A 21218-nucleotide genomic window follows, 5' to 3' on the forward strand; every position below is an offset into this window, starting at 1 on the left:
AATCAAGCAGACTGGCTAACAAAAAGTCACCGCCACGTGCAACCGTTTGACCACCGATAATGGAATTTCTCTGCACGTGAACATTGCCTCAGTCATCTCCCGTAGAACTAGACTAACCAGCCGCTTACGCAATCACGAGGCGGCACACGTGATTTCGTGAGGTAAGCCACCTTCAAACCCCAAACCCGCTGCGGGGTGGCCTCGTGCAGCGTGCAGTGTATGCGTGCACAGGGTAAGGGGTTCACTTGCGTCGCGACCGCGTCAGTCAATCAGTCAGTTCGACTCGGCCACGGCTAAAATCCACGCAATCAAATCCCAACCCAATTTGGCGAGGCCAGACAAAGAAGATTAACGCTTTGCTCTTGGCTTGCTTGCTGGCTCCTTTGTCCCCAAAGTCTATTGTTCTCGGTTTCTTGCTGGACCTAATCCCCAATCAACAGTCGCGTTGCGCGATATTTGATGCCCGAGCGCGTTTCTATTTGCTGGCTGCCACCCGCACCCACCGGCAGCGACGCTACGCCGCCGAGGACCAGACCCCCAAGCCTGAGCCCCCCTCCAGTCGGTCAGTCATGTCCGCGTAGGCTGCAGTTCAATTGCACCAAGAAAAACAACCGACGACAACCACCCGATCCGACCGACCACCCTTCATTTCTTCTGCTTCCCCATCCTGCCTCTGGGCGACGGTTTCTCCGTCGACGCGGTTGGCCAAAATCATGAACGGTGCCTACAGGCCCGCCGACCGTGGCCAATCCGACGCGCCTGTGCCCGCGCCTGCGGCCGCCTCCGACACGGCCCGCAAATCCATCTTTTCGCTGCCCTCCCTCCGAGGAGGCAGCGATGCAGATACGCATTCCTCTTATTCCCAACAATCCCAGCAATACCAACAGAACCGTCCGCAATCGTCGGTTTTTGATTGGAACGAGCCGGAGAGAGGCAGGTCAACACAACCCGTAGCTCGCAACCCCCATCACACACAGCATAGTCCGGCACACTCTTCACAGCCCCGTCAGTCATATGCAACCCAACAACAGCAAGAACAATCCAATTCTACATCTTTCGGGGCTCACCAGAACCTGCCAAACACCAATGCTGCCGCTGCATCCACAAAAGCCGAACCAGAACCAAATGGGAATGCCTTCACACCCCCGACAAGCGCTAGTGACGGCGGCACAAGCGGAGGAACAAACGGAGATGGCCGCCACTCTCAGGACTCTAGCCAGGACTCCCAGCTGCTACAGCTTTCCCAATTAGCAGCTGCTAGGGAAAAGCTACCGGCGGATGGTGAAATAATCCTGAGTCCTGTCAGCGCTGGCTTGAAGCGGAAGCGGATGGGCCCAGATGCCGTGGCGACGTCTGGCCGGGAGTCTTCAAGTACATCTCCAGTTTTCGGTGCACCAAGGATAGGGCACTCGCGCAACACAAGCACCGTCAGCATGGCCTCGACGACAGGCAGTCGGATGGGAGAGGTTAGCACCACTGGCTTGGTTTATTTTGCATGGAACCTTTTTGATCGTGTAGGTCTGGTTGCTAACGCATGTACATTGGTAGCTCTCACATGAGCTCAAAGCACGCCTATCCTATGCCATGGTCAAAGTCAACAATGGCTGGGAATCCCACAGCATAGACGAGGTGGAGTCGCTGGCATCCCGAGCAGCGTCCCCCAACTCGACTGCATCTACTCTACCTGGCAGACAGGGGTCCTCGGCAAGTCCTAGACTTTATGGCGCAGACAACCGTAGCCCAACTCGTCCGGCTGGGCGGTTAACAGCCTCAAATCACGATCGGCGGAATTCTTACCACCCTGGAACCCAAGTTACTGGCCAAAACACTGCTGCTAACTCGGCCATGTCCCCTCCGTTGCTCAAGCCAGCACCGTCGCTTGCACCTCCAGTCTCTATCAAGCCATCACTGTCATCTATCAATCCGCGTCGCAACTCCAACCCAACTTTTAGTCCTGCTTTCCTTTCACATGGTTACGTTTCCGCTAGCCCCCGGACACCCGTTGAAACTGCCTCCACACACGGTACGCCGAGGCAAGCCACAGCAAGGACACCCATGGTTGACCCCATAATTTTCTCGCCACCCCAAAACGTCCGAGAGCAAGACGCGATTGAGTCTTTACTTTTTATGAGCAGCCCAGGAAACTCTGCAAATTTGAAGCATTCTTTCCCTAGCTCATCCTCTCAGCCCATCTTATCAAGCAGGACCGGGGGAGTCGCGCCAAACCAACGCACTGCGCTCCCTAGCGGACAACCTCGGAGGACCCTGCCTTCTAGCAGACCTTCGAATTCGCAACCAACAAAACGTGTCGGATTTGAACATTCATCGAGCACACTGAGCGATATGGACATAGATGGACCTTCAAACACGTCCCGGGGGATGCCGCGGGGAGCGAGGGTGAATGGCAACGCCAACGGCAACGAACATGTCGAGTTCCAACGACCGAGGATACCTCTCACGCTACCGGCAGGACTGGGCACGACAATCAAACCACGCCGGCCAACACTAACAGAGGCAGACATTGACAAGATGCTTGACCAATGCGTGGCCGAAGACGACTCTGATTCTGACGAGGACGAGATCCAAATACCTGTGAGGCCACCAGGTGTGGGAATAGTCAAGTCTTGAATAGCCATGTCAGACTATTTGCTTTCCTCCCAGATTTTTCATGCTTAGGTGTCAATCTGCGGTCGAGAGCTACATGCTCTGCCACAGAACAGTTCTCGTAGCACTGCTATCTGGCCAAGACCTTAGAACATCTGCTGCTTTCCATTTCTTTCCCCTCGATCGTATATACAACGCATTCAACAAACTCTTGGGATCATGTCAGTCACCACCAACTAACCAAGCTCATGGTTGCGGGAGGTGGGATTGGCTACAAAAATTGTTGCATATTTGCTCATGCGCATCCGTTTTGTACACGGAGTCTCCTTGGATTTTAGCTACCTTACTTATATGATGTGACGACTGGCATTCTTTTCATTACTCTTAGCTTTTGCCATTGTTGGTTCAGGCCAATGTGGGTTTCCTTTACTCTAGGCTCTCAGAGCCACCTGTTTTCTTTTACTTGCTTTTCACTGGCGGCGAATGTGTCACGGTGCATTTAGGGGTTCTCATATCACTTATTGGGCGTTTTGCTTTTTTTCTGATTCTTTATCATTGAATTTCTTCTATATCCCTTTCTCTAGTTATTACAAGAGAATTGTCTATACCAATTCAATCGTGTTCTTTATCGCCACCAGTCCCTCCTTGTCGTGTTCCCCATGTCCCTGTGTGTCAGTATGGGTGTGAGACGGGTGAATGCTTACGTTGCGATCTTAGGCCAGCACCACTCGCCTTGCTTCTCGACGTCCAGCGATGTTATAGAGGTCCTCATTCGAACCCCCCCTTTTTTTTAGTTCATCATCGGGGGCCGGTGGAGACCACCGCACTCATCCATCTGCTCAGCGTGAGCCAGTCCCTCAGCAGGGTCAAGCATGCTCAGGTCGTCAAGGCGGTTCCTGGCGTCGATGCAAAAGGTGCAGACCTTTCCGGAGTAGGTGACCTTGTGAACTTCGCACATCTTCTCGCCAGACATGGCCGAGGAGTTGTCGCTGCCCCTGTCGTGGCGGCGGCGCTCGGTGCTGCTGGACTTTTTGATGGGCTTTTCGGTGTTCCAGCAGAAGGTGCAGCTGCTGCCCGAGTATGCGCCATGCTTGTCGCAGGTTTTGCCAGACATCTTGATTGGTTGGTTTCTTGTTGTTGGTGTTGTTTTGCCGAGTGCAAGTGTTGATGGCGGAGTTTTGATGTTGGTTGTGCGTGTGTGTGTTAGATGAAAGGCTGTCTTGGTGTTGATGATGGTTTGGAAGATTTCGAAACAGGTCGAGTCGAGGAAAGTCGAGCCCTTTTTATGTTGATTTCCTCCATAGTGAATGGCAGTCTGCAGCATCACGGACATAATGATCGTGTGCTGCAAGTTGTGATTCGACGACGACAAAAAAAAGGAGTGTGGTGGTTTGTGATCGTCCGCAGCTTGCAACACAATGCGGACCTTGGGGCGGAAAGGAATTGAAACTGGCCAAAACAAGAACAGCGAACAACAGACGTTGTCATTGTTCAAGTAACAGAGTAAAGGAAATTAACCACGGCCATTGAGGTAATCATAGAGTACAAAGAAACCGAACTTGAACATGGATGTATTGTCGCGATGTAAACAAACATGCTGCCCGAAACAAATAGAGACAGAACCCTGCGTGAAAAAAGGCAAGCCATGCGCAGAACCACATGCAGTCTGTTGTTGGCATACAGTTTGCACTGGAGTGGACACAAAAGCAGTCGTTACAAAGAGTCACAGAACTCGGCACTGACAAAGGTTGTGAACTATGGCGATGCACTGGATGAAGGGAGTAGCTTTCTTTCACCAACAACTGAAGCATAGATGCATGACGAAACAGGAACAGGTCGTCAGTTGCCATTAATCCGTTCTATTCCAGCCAAACGCCATCCTAACTAATCATGAAAGTCATTATCGCGACATGTTAAAAACAGAAAACATTAACCCCCCGAATCACTTTCACTTTCTACCAACCACCATTCCCATGGTGGTGGCCGTGGTGGTGCCCATGGTGATGATGGCCGTGGTGGTGGCCGTGATGATGCCCATGCTGATGATGACCGTGATGATGTGACCCCTCGGAATCGTAGCCAGACTGGTGGTGATGCCCATGCTGCTGCTGCTGATGACCATGCATCCCCGGTATCATGCCCATCAAGCCCCCGCCCCCATGGTGCTGCTGCTGCTGCTGCTGGTGATGATCCTGCCTGTGGTCCTTGATCTTGTGGCTGACGACGTTGGCCGCCACAGCGCCGGCGACGGCTCCCAGCATCATCTTGAGCTTGCCGCCGTTGCCGACCTTGTTGCCGAGGAACGCACCGCCCGCGCCGCCCACCACGGTCGACATTAGTCCGCGCTCACCGGCCTCGCCGCCCGGGCCCGGGTACTGGGCAGAGGGCCCGCCTGCGCGGTTCGGGTCTTGGTAGTACTGCTGCTGCTGCTGCTGCTGTTGCTGCTGGTGGTGGGACGAAGCCGATTGCGCAGAGGTGGGGCGTTTTGCATCGTGGTCGTAGGGCGCCAGCTGCTGCTGCGAGGCGTAGGGGGCTGGTTGTTGCTGTTGGGGAGGCGGGTACTGTGGGTATTGCTGGTACTGGGGTGGCTGTTGGTAGGGCTGGCCTTGGTATTGCTGACCCTGGTATTGTTGGCCTTGGTAGGGCTGGCCTTGATAGGGCTGGCCTTGATAGGGTTGACCTTGATACTGCTGCCCTTGGTTTTGCGGGTGCGTGTATGAATTGTTGTTATTATTGTAGTAGTCCGAGGCCGACATTCTGGTGCAATGGTGTATCGATACCGGGCTGATTGTTTTCTGTGTTTTCTGGCTTCTGCTGGGGATGCTTCACCGAGATCAAGTATACTCTTGACACTCCGAATATGCTATGTAATCAGGACAAGCGACCGTCGATTTCTCTTTTTGATGTGTTCGCAGAGTAAATTCGCCAAGACTCGAAAGAGTGTGGGAGAGCAGAGGGTAAAAAACAAGAAAGATGAATGAAAGCTTATGAAATCTAGACTTCTAGATCCCAGGTGGGCGGAGGCAGGGACTCTGCTGAGTAAATATCGGGGTGCTGACGCGGTCATGCGGTCTGATGATTTGATTGCAAATGACAGCCCCCCCTGCGGGCTGTGTCGGGGGACTGCGGCCACAAACATTGCACACACCAACAGCTGACGGGTAGAGGCGAAGTGTGCGGCGAAGTAATACTTTCTACGAGACTAGAGTAGACTTGGCTTCGCCCCGATCCAGATTTTCGGTATTACTTTTTTGTGTTTTTCTCCATACTTTTTTTTTGTTTTATTGCTGGCCGCGTCATCCGAGAATGTCCGGTAGCTTTGTTGGGCAGTAGCTCCAGCTTGATTTCTGGGGTCAAGCTACGAAAACGGTTGACTGTTGGTTTGAGAAAAAATAAGATCAAAATTACGCCACTGTGATGGCGGTGCCCCACAAGACTTTTCAGTGGTGCCCTTTCCACATGCCGTTTGACTCGGAAAACTCTGATCACTTTATACGTGGGATTAACTTGTTTGGACAGAAAACAGCCTAAAATCTGAATCCTTAGCTTTTTAGCCTGGCAGGATTTGGCTTGATAAGGCACATGTTTTTCCACTCTCAAGGCTAATGATAGGGTTCTGTAGATCTAGACCCCCAGATCAACGTCCAAAACCACAGGCCCTATCCACGAGTGCGTTAGCTTCAACGCCACAGTCTAACGTCGGACCGGATAAGGAGCGAAAGCAAAATAAACCAAAAAAAAGAGAAACTCACGATGATCCGAGATAAATATCCCGTCGTCAAAGCGGTTCGACAAGACCGAGTACCCGTCGAACCGCAATCCCCCAACGGAGGGGTCCTTGACAAACACGTGATCGAGACGCTTGTCGTCCCAAGTCAGCAGCGCCGTGAATGCAGTGTACGTGTTGGTGTTGCCGTGCAACCTCTGCTCGGGCACGAGATCCCGTGAGTCCCTCATCGCCGTCGCCAAAGTCTTGTACGCCTGGTTCTGGTCGTCCGAGTTGAGGTCGCCGGCGAAGAAGACGGGCGACTTGGACGCGCCGCCGTCGTCGCTCTCCCACTCGCCAGCCAGGTCCACGATCATGTCAGCGCTCCGCTCGCGTGCGACCTGGCCCATGTGGTCAAAGTGCGTGCAGAGCAGCACGACCCTGCCGCCCGTCTGCCGGTGCCTTAGCCTCGCCGCCGTCACGACCCGCGGGTACGCGGCGTCCCAGCCCTTGGAGCCCGGTACGTCGGGCGTCTCGCTGAGCCAGTAGGTGCGGTTCGCGTCCAGCTCCCACGTGTCGGGCCGGTACAGGATCGGAGAGAATTCGCCGCCGTCTCCACCGTCGTCGCGTCCCACGCCGACGTGCGCCCAGGTGCCCTCGGTGCCCCCCACAACGTCGACCAGCTGCTGCCGGAGGACCTCTTGCATGCAGAGGAGCGACTCGGGGCGGTTGGACGTCTCGTAGCTGAGCTGCGTGGTTAGCAGCGGGCGGCGGTCGGCCCATGGGCGCTCGCCGATGGTGGGGATCACGACGGCCTGGCGGATGTTGTAGGAGATGATGCGCAGCGGCGTGCAGAGGGCCGTGGTCGCCAGGAGGCTGGCGGTGAAGGCGGTGGCTTTCATGGCGGGCAACGGAAGACGTGATGTCTCGGGACTGCGACGCTTTGCGGTTTGGGTAGACTGACGCAGGAATAGTTTCCACGTCGATTCAGAATGGGCGTGACTTTTGCGAGTGCAACTGGGCTGGTAGAGCCATGTTTAAGTGCTCGACGCATCTAGGTATTCATAAGGCAAGTTGCCTCCACCGGAACGACCTTTTCTACATCTTGGCAGCGCGTATGTTTTACCTGGTTGGGGAGAGTTCGCCGACGAAGAGGTTGCAATGCGACGCTGCATACGCCCTACAAAGCGTCATAGTCTTGGAGTTGACTTGAGAGACTGGTGGTTTTGCTGGCCGCGTGCGGGGTTGATTGGAGAGAAGAGAGCGGCGCGGTTTGGCGCCAGGGCTCAATGTGATGGGGACCTCGCCGGTACTTAGGAAATTCGACCATGCAGGAGCGCCAAGTTTCTGGCACCACATCAACATTATTCTTTGGAACTTGACCTTTTTACAACAACCATTGTTACGCGTCTGACTCAGCTTGACGTCGTCCTTGCTCCACGTTTCTGTGCTTCCAAGATTGACCCGACCCATTGGCGCGCAATCAGGCGGAGAAAAGGACAATGCATGTACTTGAGGGTTGAACCATGTGGACCCCCATCTTGGTAATATTCACTCCATCTCATTCTTATATTTTCTTTCTTTCTGTGCAAAACTATTTGGCTTATCAATCTCAATGGTTTCGGGCAGTTTTTCCACCGTCAATCGAGGTAGCCTTATCCCCGAGCATAACCAAACCCCACGTTACCAACACTAGGTCAGATTGTTGAAGCGGGCTTAAGCGCTTGCTAAATTCCGGGGTGCAAAACAAGAGAGGACATGTTTGCCAGAGGATGACACTAGCCGGATAAAGCCACCATAGCGACAGCTTACCGGAAGAGGCAGCTTGTGTTACCACAAATGCCAATATGCACTTGTCTCACTGCACTAGGGTCGGTGACATCGGCTTGGGTGGGCAGTGATTCGCGAAACTCGGCTCCGGCTGTAAGGACTTGCTAGCGATCAGATCAAAGTAAGACGGAGCGGCTTCAATTACTGCAGAGCTGTGAGGATCGCCAGTAATGATATAAGAGGGAATGCTCGTTCTGTCTCAACACAGCAAAATCATCAATGTCTACAGATCATCAGCAAAACTTGGCAGAGCTTGCTACATAAAAGCAACATCCATATCCGTACTATATTGCATTTAAAAAATCACATCGCTCACAGCAAACATGGCAACCACGGAAGAAAACACCGCACTCCCCGCCACCATGAAGGCCGTTGTGCTCACAGGCGTCAACCAACCCCTTGAGCTGCGCACCGTTCCCGTCCCGCAAGTCACACCCGGCAGCGTCATCGTCAAGATAATCTGCACCTCCAACGACAGGGGCATCCAGGAAGCCGCCCTCGGCCATGCCAGATTCACCTTCCCCAGGCCCATGATCCCGACGGCGCGCGCCGTCGGCCGCGTGGCGCAGATCGGCCCCGACACCACCAGCCTGGCGCCGGGGCAGCTCGTGCTCGTGGAGCCGCACGTCCGGGCCCGCGACGACCCCGACGTGCAGATCCTCTGGGGCATGTGGGACGGCCCGTCGGCGCAGAGCAAAAAGTTTGCCCGCGACAACTGGACCGACGCCTGCATGGCAGAGTACGTGCGCGCGCCGCTCGAGAACGTCTACGCGCTCGACGAGGCCAAGCTCTGCGGCCGCCTCGGCCACGCGCCCGAGGACCTCGTCCACCTCGCCACGCTCGCCATCCTCCACGGCGGGCTGGCGGCGGTCGGCCTGCGCGCGGGCGAGACCGTGCTCGTCGCGCCGGCCACGGGCTACTTTAGCGGCGCCGCGGTGCCCGTCGCGCTGGCCATGGGCGCGGGCGCCGTCGTGGCGGTGGGGCGCAACGCCGCGGCGCTCGAGCGGCTGCAGGCGACGTTTGGGGCGGAGCGCGTGCGCACCGTGGTGACGACGGGCGACGTCGAGGCGGACGCGGCAGCGATGCGGAAGGCGGCGGGCCCCGTGGACGTGTACATGGACGTGTCGCCGCCGGCGGCGTCGGGGTCGTCGCACATGCGCAGCGGGTTCAAGGCGCTGGGCGTGGGCGCGCGCGCGGTGCTCATGGGGTTCGTGCCCGACGACATACCCCTGTCCTACACCGAGGCCATGTTCAAGAACCTGACCGTCAAGGGCAAGTACATGTACGAGCGGGAGGACATGCGCGGCTTGATCAAGATGGCCGAGTCGGGCGTGCTGAAGCTGGGCAGGGCCGCTGGCGTGGAGATCATCGGGAGGTACAAGCTCGAAGAGTACGAGACCATGCTCCATGCGACCTCCAACAATGGGGACGGGTCCAAGTTGATCCTGACGATGATGTGAGTGGTTGCAACGGGCATGTTGATGAAGCATAATTAGGGGTATATTATAGTAGACACAAAAGCTTATTTGCTATCAAAGTCTCGGCCATGCCCATTGGAATATATGCAGCCCTGTCGCTTTTTTGTACGTCGAGTAAGTGAAGCCGCTTTGGGATTGTGAAAGCTAAATGTTTCCGAACTAATGCCAAAGACCCATTTTACCATTCTCTATGGCTTGTGAACAAACCCTTTTGCACCTAACTTTTCGCGGTTTTAATACACTTATTCTTGTCGGGTCAGCGCGAGAAACTACGACTCTGGGGTTCCCGAATGCACCCGTTTTGGAAGGGGATTTGTGTTTTTTTTTCATTGTTCTTCCTGTCGTTGAAATCGCCACGGAGACGGTATACGCAGCTTGTTTTGTCTGATAACACTGTCTGCCTGTTTTGGACTTTTGGGAAGATGCAGGTTGTAACTTAAAAATGGCGCGTACGCTTTGGGAATAACAGCTGCTAGGTAAACCACGCGGAACGATTCTACATTATACTAAGAATAGTCCTAGAAGCTCAACAAATACCGTGAGAATAGGGAACAAGGCTTCTTTCTCTCTATTCCATAAATATAATTTACTTTTAGAACCATTAAAATGCAAGTCACTTCTTTCATCATGCAAGATGAGTAACATGCAATTAACGTTAAGTCAAATTCTCTTCAGTACTTCATAATCAATTTTAGCCTGGGGGTCGTTCTGGAACCTTCACACTTGTTCATGTTTTTGACGTGCCAATTACTCCAAAATTTCCAACCATCGTTTGCCAATATGCAAGGCACCGACAGGAAGACAGCGTTCATCTTTGTATCGAAGCTTCAAAGCTGCGTTACCCAGATCCTAGGCTTAGCTTTTGAATATTTATACACACTCTTCAATACCATGCGCTCACGCATCATTAATTAGGGTTCGGTGTCATTATTTTGTCAGGTCCGAACAGCAGTAGTAGTCTCACTGGGCGGGCATAAGTAATCTTCCGGATAGCCATATTTAATCTGAGGCTGATTCAGTGCAAGTACGGCGATCCCCGCATCTTCGTGCACTCGTCATGGACGGGCAGCTTCGTGTTATGAGTCCATGGTACACGAGGGGCAAGAGCCACGGAGGCTCCGATATACAAGGCGAAATACTCACTTTCTGTACTGCTTGAAATCGAATGATAAAATTCCCCGCACACGATAGGGTTAAAGCCTACAGCTTGCTACTTATTCCATAAGCTTACACCGACCAGCGCACCTTGGACTCACATATAAAGGGTTCGTTCTGGAACAGTTCCAGGTGGTGTCTTTTATCTTTACAACTCCAGCTCTTGTTTAAGAATCTCACCGCTTGGAGTGACCATCGCAACTTAGACGTCCTTTTTACGTTTTCTTTTCTTCGTTCATTCCTTCAACTTGGCTTTCAACCTTTGATACTCTCATTTTCAATATCAGATTCACCCAATCGGAAAGCGTCTCGGAAGACCAACATGCTATCATTCAAAGCCTGCTTGACTGCCATGACTGCCGCTGCATTATATGTGCAGACTGTGGCTGCATCATCTGTGGAGACTGTGGCTGCATCATCTGTGAAGACTGTGCCTTACGTCTGGTGTCGGCTTGATATTTACCTCGACAAGGACAGACGTTCGCAGCGCTTGGCACGAAATGTGCTATTTCAGAGTGGGGAAGAAGGGTATGCTCGGGGTATTATTCTAGAAAAGCCGTACAAGCTGTATGCAGATCGCGATTGCAAAACAGTCCGGTTGGACTACGAGGGTCCCAGCAATGTTAGATTCATACCACGGCCTGAGCGCTCTTTTTGAATGTTCATCCAGCGCCTAAAGCAATGGGTAGATCACGGATGAGATGTTGACTTGTCCCACATCCATAGGCAGGTAGAGCCCAGGGCGCTATCAAGCGCCTGTCTACCCGGCTTCATATTTATATAGGCAACTACGTACATGTGTCAAATTAGTTGACAGAATTAAAATCCACACTATCTATTTATAAGATATATTGTGCTTTATTGGTTCAACAATGGGTCGAAAACTTCCATTCTAGCTCCCCGAGTATAACTATTGAACAATTTCCTTTTGGTGCATTTCCAACATCTGTAGCTGCTCCGAGGTAGACCAGCAGCTTTATATCGGCTCACGCGTGTATCAAAGAGAGCAGGAGACCTCCTTGACCTTTGTATTTGGGCTCATATTCTCAACCCTACTTTGTTCTTCTGTCGAGATGAGGGAAAAGTTCTGGACGATCAATCATGTCTAGTTTCTCATTTCTGCACCAACATCTCATCGTCACCGTCCATTCGCCTGCTACAGTGCATTTACTCCATGAACATGAACATGCTATTCAAATCAACGCGGTTGCAGCATTTCCCTTGTTGTTTTTGATACATTTTCCAACAAATCAATAAATCTTTCTGTATTAGTCGCCTTGGGCTGTTGTCAACTGGACTAGCACAGATTTTCCGACCCCAGGGACATAACTTTGCTGGGTGGGGTTTCTTTGTTACGGCGCTACCACGTATGCATGAATCTATGAGTTGATAATTAGGTTTCGGATTATTTTAAAAATACTCTGGCCGGGGAAACGTGTCAGACTATTACCTATATTACCTTGGTTATGCCCACGTATACACCAAGCTTCGTACAATGAGCTGCTTCGAACTGATGTCCCTGACCAGACAAATAATTTTAACAGCTCAGTTCCAAATATCACACAAATATCGTATACCAACTGGTTCGTTCCTTTCAAGGAATCAAGTTTTGGTCACCACTTTCGTAATATAACGTCTAAGCATTTAGCATATCTTTTTAACCTTGCCAAACGACATGTGCGAAAACCGGTCTAAAGTCTAAAAAAGAATAAAGAGTCTCGGCATCGTCGCCCTCCTTCTACTTGGTGTCTGCTCCCTAACCGAAGCCCAAATCCATAAAGTCGTCCCCAAAAAGGGCTACGAATTCCGCACCGCTTGCCATGAATCTTGTACCGATCTTGGTTTATGTGTAAGTTTTACCAAACAAAGAAAACAAACTGTATCTTCTTGTAAGTTACGATGAGGCGTCAGGGCGAACTTATTAATTTCTCTTTTTTTGTAAACTTTTTGTTGTCAAATTCTTTTTTTGGCAAAGGTTTCCTTTTTTGTGAAACTTTTCTTTGTGCAAAATAGACCAACAACGTCGCAGGATGCGATGGACAGGCACCTACTCCTACCACCAAATGCACCTGCCGCGTTTCCTCCGGCTCCAAAAACGGGAGGGGAACCAACACGGCATGTGGTTTCCGGAAAGAAAAAAAGGAAAACCGGACAAAGAGTGCTACCAGGGCGGCTACTTGTTATTTTGGTTCTTTCGTATATAAGCGGTTGAGCCTGCGACTAATTTTCTGTCATGGTTCCCCTTCTGCTTGTTGAACGATCATGTTTGTTGACGGGGGAAAATGATTCGCAGAAGGGCGTCGCGCAAGGGTGTTCCACAGAAGACAGAAGCGTCAGTTCCTCTAGGCCGTTGCGACTGCACGTTTCGTCAGAGGAGGTCGCGGTGTTTCAATATGTGGGGGAGAGGATGTCGATCATGGGTTTTTCGGGGGCGAGGGAAACACCGCTGCTTGGCTTGGACTCTTTTTTTTTTTGCGACCGCATGTTAGTATATATTTGTTGAAACGTTTCGGGTCGCGTTAAAAATAGACTGGAGCTAGTAATACGAAGTATATGCCAAACTATAACCTACCTCACCGTGATTATATCTATGGTAATTCCGGCGCAAAATGCTTTATAACAGCCGTCTCCGACCAAACAGTTAGTCCAGACCCGTCCCAGCCATTCAACTCATCACACCGACTGGTTCGAAATATTTTATCTTTCAGTGACCACTTGTTTGATACAAATTTCTCAACATTCAGTATTCCAATTGTCCGTTGGAAATTCGCCACACACAAAACAACCCATTTACGAAAAGAAACCAAAAATGAAGAGTTTCAGCACCGTCGGCCTCCTCTCCTCCTCGGTGGCTTCTCTCTGACTGCCGCTATAAACAATGGCATTCCCAATGCTAAAACCTGCGACGAGTTCACCGCCTCTTGCAAGAGTATATGCGCGGGTTTGAATGCAGTAAGTTTGACGGATAAACAAGAGGACCAAAAAAAAAAAAAAAAAAAAAAAAAAAAAAAAAAAAAGTGTGTTTTATTCTTGGCTACGGCGACTGATGAAATCTCCCATTTTGCAACAGACCCCCACCGTCGAAGGATGCACGGGAACGGTGCCTACCGCTGCCACCAGATGCGGCTGCTCCATTAACAAGAGCCCTCCGGCTCAAAAAGGCCCCCAGCCAAAACGAGATGTGGCCTTTTGATGGGGAATGGGGTAGAGGGCGCTGCCAGGCTGGGTAGTTTGACGTTGCTCCTGCTCGCTTGAGGGGCTAAGCCTGCGACTGTTTTTTTTTTTTTCTTTTTTTTTTTTTTTTTTTTTTTTGCTTTGTCTATAGGATCGAAGCAACCGACGGGGAGGTTGCCTCTCTACATATGTTCTCGACGTGGACACTCAAGTGCACAAGGACTCAGGGGCCACAGCCGCAGTTTGTTTGGTCTGTTCGCCGTGTCATTATTTTTATATTTTCCCGATTCTAGTGTGACTTGTAATTGCAAAACTTGGTCTCAACTAAAGATACGAGATACTGTTGGTTCTGCAGCATGTGCCCTGTGAGGGAGACCTTCCTCGGCTGTAATCAACCCGCTCTTGAGTCTTGACACCCCGCAACCCTACCATATCAGCGGTGGTATCAGCCTAGTAGGGGTCATGCAGGTTTGGGACAGGGTGGGTATGACCTTGTCCCGATCCGACTTCCTCCTCCAAAACTGGGCAGCGTCGGCAAGACCAATCGCCTGCATAAAGGCCTCAAGCTTGCACGTGTACATGGTGAAGGCGCTCGCCGGGTTGTCGTACCTATGCGACAAGAGGTTGTTCAGCTCCGTCATCTTGGCCTTGTAGCTCGCGGCGTCGCCGGTGGATGCGATGCGGAACAGCGCCGCGCAGAACCTCACCCACGCACACGTCGTGTCCGGGTCCACCGTGCCTTCAAACTGCCGCATCTCGATGGTGTACAGCCCGGCGTCCGGGTCCTCCTCGGTCGGCCGGTCGGCCTTGCGCTTGACCGCCATGCCGCTGTGCAGCATCCTCAGCTCGTCGTGCCCGGCGCACGTCCACAGGGTCTCGAGGGCGTCGTGCCGCTTCTCCGACGGCCGCAGCGGCCAGGGCAGGTGCTCGTGCATGGTCTCGAGGCGGCTGTTGCGGTCCGCCTCGATGACGGCCAGCTCGCGCCCAGTCTCGCCCAGGGTCCTGCTGCGTGTTTCGCGGTCTTCTTGGGCGGTCACGAGGGCCGACATGACGCTCGCCGAGAACTTGCTCTTGAGCCGCCACGGGTTCGCCATGGTGTAGATGACGCCCTCGCACAGCAGCACCAGCGAGACCATCTTCTTGACCGTGAGCAGGTCCACGCCGCCCTCGAGGCTCGAGAGGTGCACGTGGAGGCCGGCGGAGCGCGGCACCACGAACCGCAGGTTGCGGCGCAGCGTGTGCAGCGCGGCCGAGATGGCGTCGGCCGCCTCGCTGGCCCGCAGCACGGGGCTCGCGAGCTCCAGGCCCAGCTTCTCGTCGAAGCCCATGCTCTGGTGCGGGAGGGCCCAGAGGTAGCGCTCCCGGCCCATGCAGTCCGTGTTGTTCTTGTCGTGCTTGACGCTCAAGTCCGTGTTGAGCCGCCAGAACCGGTGCTCCACGGCCGAGCCGTCGCGTGGGATCGGGACGCCCTGCTCGGCGGCCTGCTTGGCAAAGTACCTGTTCCTCTTTGCCTCTATCTCGTCGTCGTCCTCCATCTCCTTGATCTTGGAATTCACTATCGAGTCCACCACCGCCGGCAGCCCTGCCTCTCGAAAGTCTCGGTGCAGCCTCGTGTTGGCCAGAGCAGCTGCGAGTTCTCTGGTCATTTCACTCTCGCCGTTTCTCGTCTCGACGTCGTCCATAACCACGTACCTCTTGTCGACTGGGTCCGGGTCTGCCTTTCCGGGGGGTATATAAGGGACCAGGTATTCGAACTCGACGCCGATGAAGCAGTCGAACCCGTCGACGGCACATGCATTTGAGGCTGGCCTCGAGGCCATCGGCTTATGAAAGGATGGCATTAGGGTTTAGCTCCAATGGTCCACCAAACTGTTTGCTCAAGGACTAGTATCGCTTCTCGGTGTGGTCTCTTACCTCGTCATACGGCATTTCGTGGTCAGGAAAAGTGATATTCTTGGTCGCAGCTGTGACCATGGGCCTTGAGGCTTTATTAGAGAAAATCTACAGGATTTCAAGCCGAACAACATTAACAATAGGTGCGCATGGCTATTTTATCAAGCAGGTCCATTGTAAGCAAAGCGTATGTGAAATACGTTGAACAAAGATACTTTATTTGCAAGTGCAAGCATTATTGCTTTGTTTGTATCTTTGTTTCCCAGTTAACAACTGTCCAAAGATGCAAGCTGCCACAAAGAACAAAAGAGTGCAACATCTGTGATGCTTTAGAGGTGGTAGCAACGCTTTCGTAGTTTTTAAAGAAAAGCAGTGCCATTCGAGACTGTTTGTGCTGTATTGACTTGGGGTTGCACCTGATAGTTCTTCCTAAATTAATTCCGTTCGAGTAGGATGCAGCTGATTCTACAAAGCAGCATAAGGGTTTTATCGCCGATCACATGGCTTACTTTCTCAGCTCTCAATGTCTTATTTTCAGCAATAAACACCAGACACTTATAAAAGCAGGACTTGACATATTGTTCAGTTAGTACATGCCTTGCAAGCCTAATCCATCAAGTTTGCCATCCTTCACAAAACAGTGTCATGGCTCCAGAAAAGACGAAACACCTGTCCGGGCAGAACGGCCACAACTGCATGGCAAACTGGGCTGTCGCCGCGATGGTGGTCTCTGCGGTTGCGCTTGCCTTTTTCTGAACCAAAAGTCGAGCCAAGGAGTGGAAAGATCTCTGACTCTACAGTCGTTGAGTCTATTCACTACAGGATAACATAAAGTGACCCGTTACTTAGATTTATCCCAAGAGACCCCTCGCATCTCCTGGAATTTTGCGGTAGATCCTCCCTCAATGTAGCATACAGAGCGTCTATCATTGATTCCTCGGTACACCCCGATCATCTATCGCCGGCTCTGGCTTGGTCTCTTTGCTGCTGTCACCTGTGCCTGTCAATTGCATGTCAAACTTTATAACAGGCAACAATTCAATTTGCGTTTCTCAAAGACAACGTCACAATGGAGGTGAGCAAGACAGAATACTGACTTGTAAGCACATTGTTTATATATAAAATTGTTTTGTCGTTTCATGCTTACTTCAATAATTCTCAACAACAACTTCTCTCATACTCTGGCGTTCTCACATACAGCCCTCCTTAGTATCAAAATATAAACCAGACGCTGGAAACCATCCCCGAGAACAACAAAGTTCTGCAGTTTCGTCACCATGTGCTACGAAGACAGGTTCTATAAAGACTGCGGACACCTCTCCCACAAAAAGCTAGTTTTCTGCTCGAGGGGACGCATCGACCTGTTGACCGGCGACTACATCGGCTGCAAAGCATTCTACGCCAGCAACAGGACCGAGTACGCCGTGACCAAACTCCCCGGATACTGCGACAGCTACGAATGCTGGCTCGAGTCGCGCGTCAGGTACGGCTGGAGGTGCCACAAGTGCTCGCGGACGAACCCCAAGAAGGAGGGCAGGTTCTGCAGAGGTTCCGACTGCGGCCACCAGGTCTGTTCGAAATGCCCCTCCAGCTTTTTGCTGTGCTGCTGGTGTGGCACGTCGGTAAGACGTGGCCAAAACTGCAGCCACTGCCTGCGTCGGTCTTGCGACAATTTCGAATATGTTTTGCGGTGAGCCTAAATCGGGTCTGATTACCTGGGCGTTTTTTCTTTCTTTCTTTTTTTGCATATGAACTGGTTGCTGGGGGCGGGCTCGCGGAACAAAGTCTACATCGACTGGAAATTCTGCTTTTTGTCGTGAGTAATAAAGATTTGACAAAAACTACCAAGAAGGGCTGTCTTTGGGTGGGCTCTTGAAGGCCTGTGAAGAGCTGCTGTTTTTCTTTTGCAGTAACTTGTCCCTATTTGAATTTTAGAGCACAAACAGTTCCTGCCATGACAGTAACACGCCCGAGAGGCTGAGAGTAACATCTCATAAGGTGACTTTGCGAAATAAAACTTTGCATGGCCGATTCACACCGAAAGTGAGCAAGACAAAACACATGTATAAGATAGCCCTTCTTCATATAACGTTGGGCTCCACATCTCCGACCCCCCTAAAGTCCGGCCCCTAAAAATATCTACTCAGCCACGTCAACCCTTTGTTTTATTTTATAAATATCTAGACGAATTTTTCACTTTAGAACTTGATTTTTGAAGATTCTTGCTCCAAACCTTCCAATGAAACAGTACACTGAAAATCAGCTTCTTGCTGCCATTTCTGACATAAGAAATGGCAAATCAGTTCACAAAACCTCGCAAAAATGGGGTATTCCTCGGAGTACCCTTCACGATCGTTTAAAGGGGGCCCAGTCAATTCAACAAGCGAAAAGATTTTGTCAAAGGCTTTCACAGGAGCAGGAAACCTATTTGGCAGATTGGGTACTTGCGCAGGCCGCGTTAGGCCTTCCGCCAACGCATCAAGAACTACGCTATTTTGCGGAACGAATTCTTCAGGCCGCCGGAGAAAGAAAAAGCCTTGGGAAACATTGGGTTAGCCGTTTTATAGCCCGATATCCAATTTTGAAAACCCAAAGACCCCGGCGAATAGAAAATGCCCGGGTTAATGGGGCTACAACCGAGGTAATTAAATCTTGGTGGTCCTATTTGAAAAATCCCGTTGTCGATACTATAAAACCGGCCAACCGTTGGAATATGGACGAAACAGGTATAATGGAAGGCAAAGGATCTAATGGCCTGGTGTTAGGGCGTAATAAAATCCGGCCATTACAGCGAAAAGAGCCTGGAACGCGGGGTTGGACGAGCATAATCGAATGTGTATCAGCTACGGGGGCTGTTATACCTCCCCTCGTTATATTTAAGGGGGAAAACGTACAGCAACAATGGTTTCCAGCTGATTTAAGTCCTTTCGATACCTGGCAATTTCATGCAACCGAAAACGGGTGGACAAATAATGAAACAGGTATCGAATGGTTAAAAAAGGTGTTTATTCCGTATACCCAACCTTTAACCCCTGAAAAGCGGTTATTAGTTCTGGATGGCCATGGATCACATATAACGGACGAATTTATGCTTCTTTGCTTGCAAAACAATATTCAACTCCTATATTTACCCCCTCATTCGTCACACGTTCTTCAACCGTTGGATTTATCGGTTTTTGGGCCGTTAAAGGAAGCTTATCGACGTCACCTGGGATTTGTAAACCAGTTTTGCTGTTCAACGGTTGTTGGGAAACGAAACTTTCTACTTTGCTATCGAAAAGCCAGATCAAAAGCATTTATAGCAAAAACCATTCAATCTGGTTGGCGTACGACGGGGTTATGGCCGGTGAACTTGGCAAAACCACTTTTAAACCCTTTTTTGTTAGAAAATAGCAACGCCAACGTCGAAAAAGGTAAAAATAACGGCTTCCAAAGGGATAAAACACCGGAAAGCCCAACCCAAAAAATTAACGACCAGTCTTTACTTATTTGGAAAACCCCTAAAACGACCCGAGATATTCGACTTCAACTACAGGAAATTTCCCGGTCCGAAAAAAGTAACGCCACTTCACGGCTTTTGTTTGCAAAAGTCCAAAAAAGCTTCGAAACCAAGGATATCTTATTGGCTGAAGCTCAGCAAAAAATCAGTTTGTTAAACGCAAAATTGGAGGCGGTACGGCCGGTCAAAAGGAAAAGGGTAATTCCGGATCCCAACGAGCTTTTGGTCAGCAAAAAAAACGTTTATGAAGCACAGGAAAATAATAGGGACTGTTTAGAAGCTTTGAACGATGGAGAAGAGGTTAGCGAACCGGGAGAGCCTGACAATGATTGTATTATTGTGCGTTGATAGTTTTACATTTAAATCGGTTTATAAAAGGGGTATTTCGTCGTTACATTTTTCAAGGGGGCCGGACTTTAGGGGGGTCGGAGATGTGGAGCCCAACGTTATACATTCGATCAGAGATGTGTGCCTACCTCATTTATACTTTTCTACAACAGACTCTGCCACAAACACCGCTCACTCTCCTCAGAGGACACGTTTGAGATTTGAACCATTAACGAGAAAGAATAAATCGCACAGTATCCTATCATGTGCTATATCGAGGATTATCTCAAAGAGTGCGGGCACTTTTGGCCGGAACGAATCATCTACTGCGACAGACACGGCCGCAACCTAAATCACGTCGGCCCCGAGCGCAGACCCTGCAAATCTTTTGACCCCGACACGTGCAGGACTACCATACCAGTTCCCGGACACTGCGATAACGAGGTGTGCTGGAGGGTGTCCCAAGTCAAATCCGACTGGACATGCCAAAGGTGCGCGCGTAGGGATTAGGTTGACGAGGGCCACGTGTGCGGCAGCATTGAATGCCGTCGCCAGATCTGTCATCGTTGCTGCATCGAGCCGGTTGCTGTGTCGTGTTTGCGATGGCCGGGTGCTCCGTGGAAAAACATGTGACCAAAGTGCGATTATCCTTTGGAGGGAGAGGCATGGGTGGATTCTGGACTCCATGAGGCGGTTCTTCTACTCACCTGGCATGGACTTGGAGTTCCGCCTCGCACCAACGAATTTATGAATGAGACGGAATTTCTTTTGGAATAATCATAAATAGTGCAAAAATAAACGCGAAAGGGGCTTTCTATACCTAACCTAGCTCAAAGCTGCCGGTTTTGAGTTTTGACATGCCGATCCGGGTTGGAACATGTGAGAAGTAGGAACAAAGAATGCTGGACAGATTTCGCCTAGTCTAGGTGAATGCAGTCACGCGGTTGTGACAAGCAATGATTTGAAAGATCAGCGAACCAAACACCATCAAAAGTGGACTTTTCAAAACCGTTATTTCCATGTAAGTGGCCAAAGGCTGCCCGCTCAAATGCAAATAGGCCAGCCAAGCCAGCTGGACCAAACCATGCAACGCACTGGCGCTACAGTTGCTCACCTAGCGTGGGGGGTTCCCAACGGGCCAACGGTACATCCAACGTTGGGTGCCAAGAAAGAAAGCGTATAAAGAATTTGGCGTTTTGATGGTGGCCTTGGCAAGTTTGCCTCGTAGAGGATTTTGCTGCCAGCCATCCACGGTGGCTATGCAGCCTGTGCTGTAACATTAAGAAAAAGAAAATTCAAATGGTGCCGACACCAGCACGCGATCTTCGCAACGGTCCTTTTCACATTCTTTCAGCTGGCATGTCGATAAGATGGCCGTGGCGCCTTTTTGCAGGCGCTTGCTGAGGCTAGACATGCCGTCAAACTCTAAATCAGCTGTGGTTTTGAGGCGGAGGTGAAGTGTATAATTTCGCCAAGAGGTAGAGTACTTGCGTATTGATAGCAGAACGGTGCAAGAATGCGACCAGACGTCACCTTTTTCTTTCTAAAAATA

At 51.1% G+C, this 21218-nt stretch overlaps 10 protein-coding genes across 10 annotated transcripts; 6 read left to right on the forward strand and 4 right to left on the reverse strand.

Moving 5' to 3' along the window:
• The first annotated feature begins 239 nt into the window (after nucleotides 1–239).
• On the forward strand, nucleotides 240–3262 carry MGG_09363 (uncharacterized protein). Its single transcript, XM_003720212.1, has 2 exons — nucleotides 240–1466; nucleotides 1549–3262. Exons 1-2 carry the CDS (start codon nucleotides 714–716, stop codon nucleotides 2626–2628), a joined length of 1833 nt encoding a protein of 610 aa, XP_003720260.1. The 5' UTR covers nucleotides 240–713; the 3' UTR covers nucleotides 2629–3262.
• Nucleotides 3263–3394: 132 nt separating this feature from the next.
• On the reverse strand, nucleotides 3395–3718 carry MGG_09362 (uncharacterized protein; the record flags this gene model as incomplete). Its single annotated transcript, XM_003720213.1, has 1 exon — nucleotides 3395–3718. The coding sequence occupies one exon, from the start codon at nucleotides 3716–3718 to the stop codon at nucleotides 3395–3397; it is 324 nt and encodes a 107-aa protein (XP_003720261.1).
• An 841-nt stretch (nucleotides 3719–4559) lies between these two features.
• MGG_09361 (uncharacterized protein) lies at nucleotides 4560–5673 on the reverse strand (the record flags this gene model as incomplete). The annotated part of the gene is made up of 1 exon (XM_003720214.1): nucleotides 4560–5673. The coding sequence occupies exon 1, from the start codon at nucleotides 5358–5360 to the stop codon at nucleotides 4560–4562; it is 801 nt and encodes a 266-aa protein (XP_003720262.1). The 5' UTR covers nucleotides 5361–5673.
• A 106-nt stretch (nucleotides 5674–5779) lies between these two features.
• MGG_09360 (endonuclease/exonuclease/phosphatase) lies at nucleotides 5780–7540 on the reverse strand. The gene is made up of 2 exons (XM_003720215.1): nucleotides 6357–7540; nucleotides 5780–6263 (listed from the first exon to the last, which is right to left on the reverse strand). The coding sequence occupies exons 1-2, from the start codon at nucleotides 7210–7212 to the stop codon at nucleotides 6229–6231; spliced, it is 891 nt and encodes a 296-aa protein (XP_003720263.1). The 5' UTR covers nucleotides 7213–7540; the 3' UTR covers nucleotides 5780–6228.
• Nucleotides 5874–9992, forward strand: MGG_09359 (alcohol dehydrogenase). The gene is made up of 2 exons (XM_003720216.1): nucleotides 5874–7854; nucleotides 7940–9992. Exon 2 carries the CDS (start codon nucleotides 8464–8466, stop codon nucleotides 9598–9600), a length of 1137 nt encoding a protein of 378 aa, XP_003720264.1. The 5' UTR covers nucleotides 5874–7854; nucleotides 7940–8463; the 3' UTR covers nucleotides 9601–9992.
• Nucleotides 9993–11095: 1103 nt separating this feature from the next.
• On the forward strand, nucleotides 11096–11431 carry MGG_17799 (uncharacterized protein; the record flags this gene model as incomplete). Its single annotated transcript, XM_003720217.1, has 1 exon — nucleotides 11096–11431. One exon carries the CDS (start codon nucleotides 11096–11098, stop codon nucleotides 11429–11431), a length of 336 nt encoding a protein of 111 aa, XP_003720265.1.
• A 1951-nt stretch (nucleotides 11432–13382) lies between these two features.
• On the forward strand, nucleotides 13383–13966 carry MGG_17800 (uncharacterized protein; the record flags this gene model as incomplete). Its single annotated transcript, XM_003720218.1, has 3 exons — nucleotides 13383–13413; nucleotides 13589–13725; nucleotides 13844–13966. 3 exons carry the CDS (start codon nucleotides 13383–13385, stop codon nucleotides 13964–13966), a joined length of 291 nt encoding a protein of 96 aa, XP_003720266.1.
• Nucleotides 13967–14372: 406 nt separating this feature from the next.
• Nucleotides 14373–15876, reverse strand: MGG_09357 (uncharacterized protein; the record flags this gene model as incomplete). The annotated part of the gene is made up of 2 exons (XM_003720219.1): nucleotides 14373–15770; nucleotides 15862–15876. The coding sequence occupies 2 exons, from the start codon at nucleotides 15874–15876 to the stop codon at nucleotides 14373–14375; spliced, it is 1413 nt and encodes a 470-aa protein (XP_003720267.1).
• Nucleotides 15877–16909: 1033 nt separating this feature from the next.
• On the forward strand, nucleotides 16910–17534 carry MGG_09356 (uncharacterized protein; the record flags this gene model as incomplete). Its single annotated transcript, XM_003720220.1, has 2 exons — nucleotides 16910–16915; nucleotides 17172–17534. The coding sequence occupies 2 exons, from the start codon at nucleotides 16910–16912 to the stop codon at nucleotides 17532–17534; spliced, it is 369 nt and encodes a 122-aa protein (XP_003720268.1).
• A 2396-nt stretch (nucleotides 17535–19930) lies between these two features.
• Nucleotides 19931–20417, forward strand: MGG_17801 (uncharacterized protein; the record flags this gene model as incomplete). Its single annotated transcript, XM_003720221.1, has 2 exons — nucleotides 19931–20157; nucleotides 20222–20417. The coding sequence occupies 2 exons, from the start codon at nucleotides 19931–19933 to the stop codon at nucleotides 20415–20417; spliced, it is 423 nt and encodes a 140-aa protein (XP_003720269.1).
• Between the last annotated feature and the right edge of the window lie 801 nt (nucleotides 20418–21218).

This window comes from Pyricularia oryzae, chromosome 6 (genome assembly GCF_000002495.2).
Source record: "Pyricularia oryzae 70-15 chromosome 6, whole genome shotgun sequence".
NCBI classification, from domain to species: Eukaryota; Fungi; Ascomycota; class Sordariomycetes; order Magnaporthales; family Pyriculariaceae; genus Pyricularia; species Pyricularia oryzae.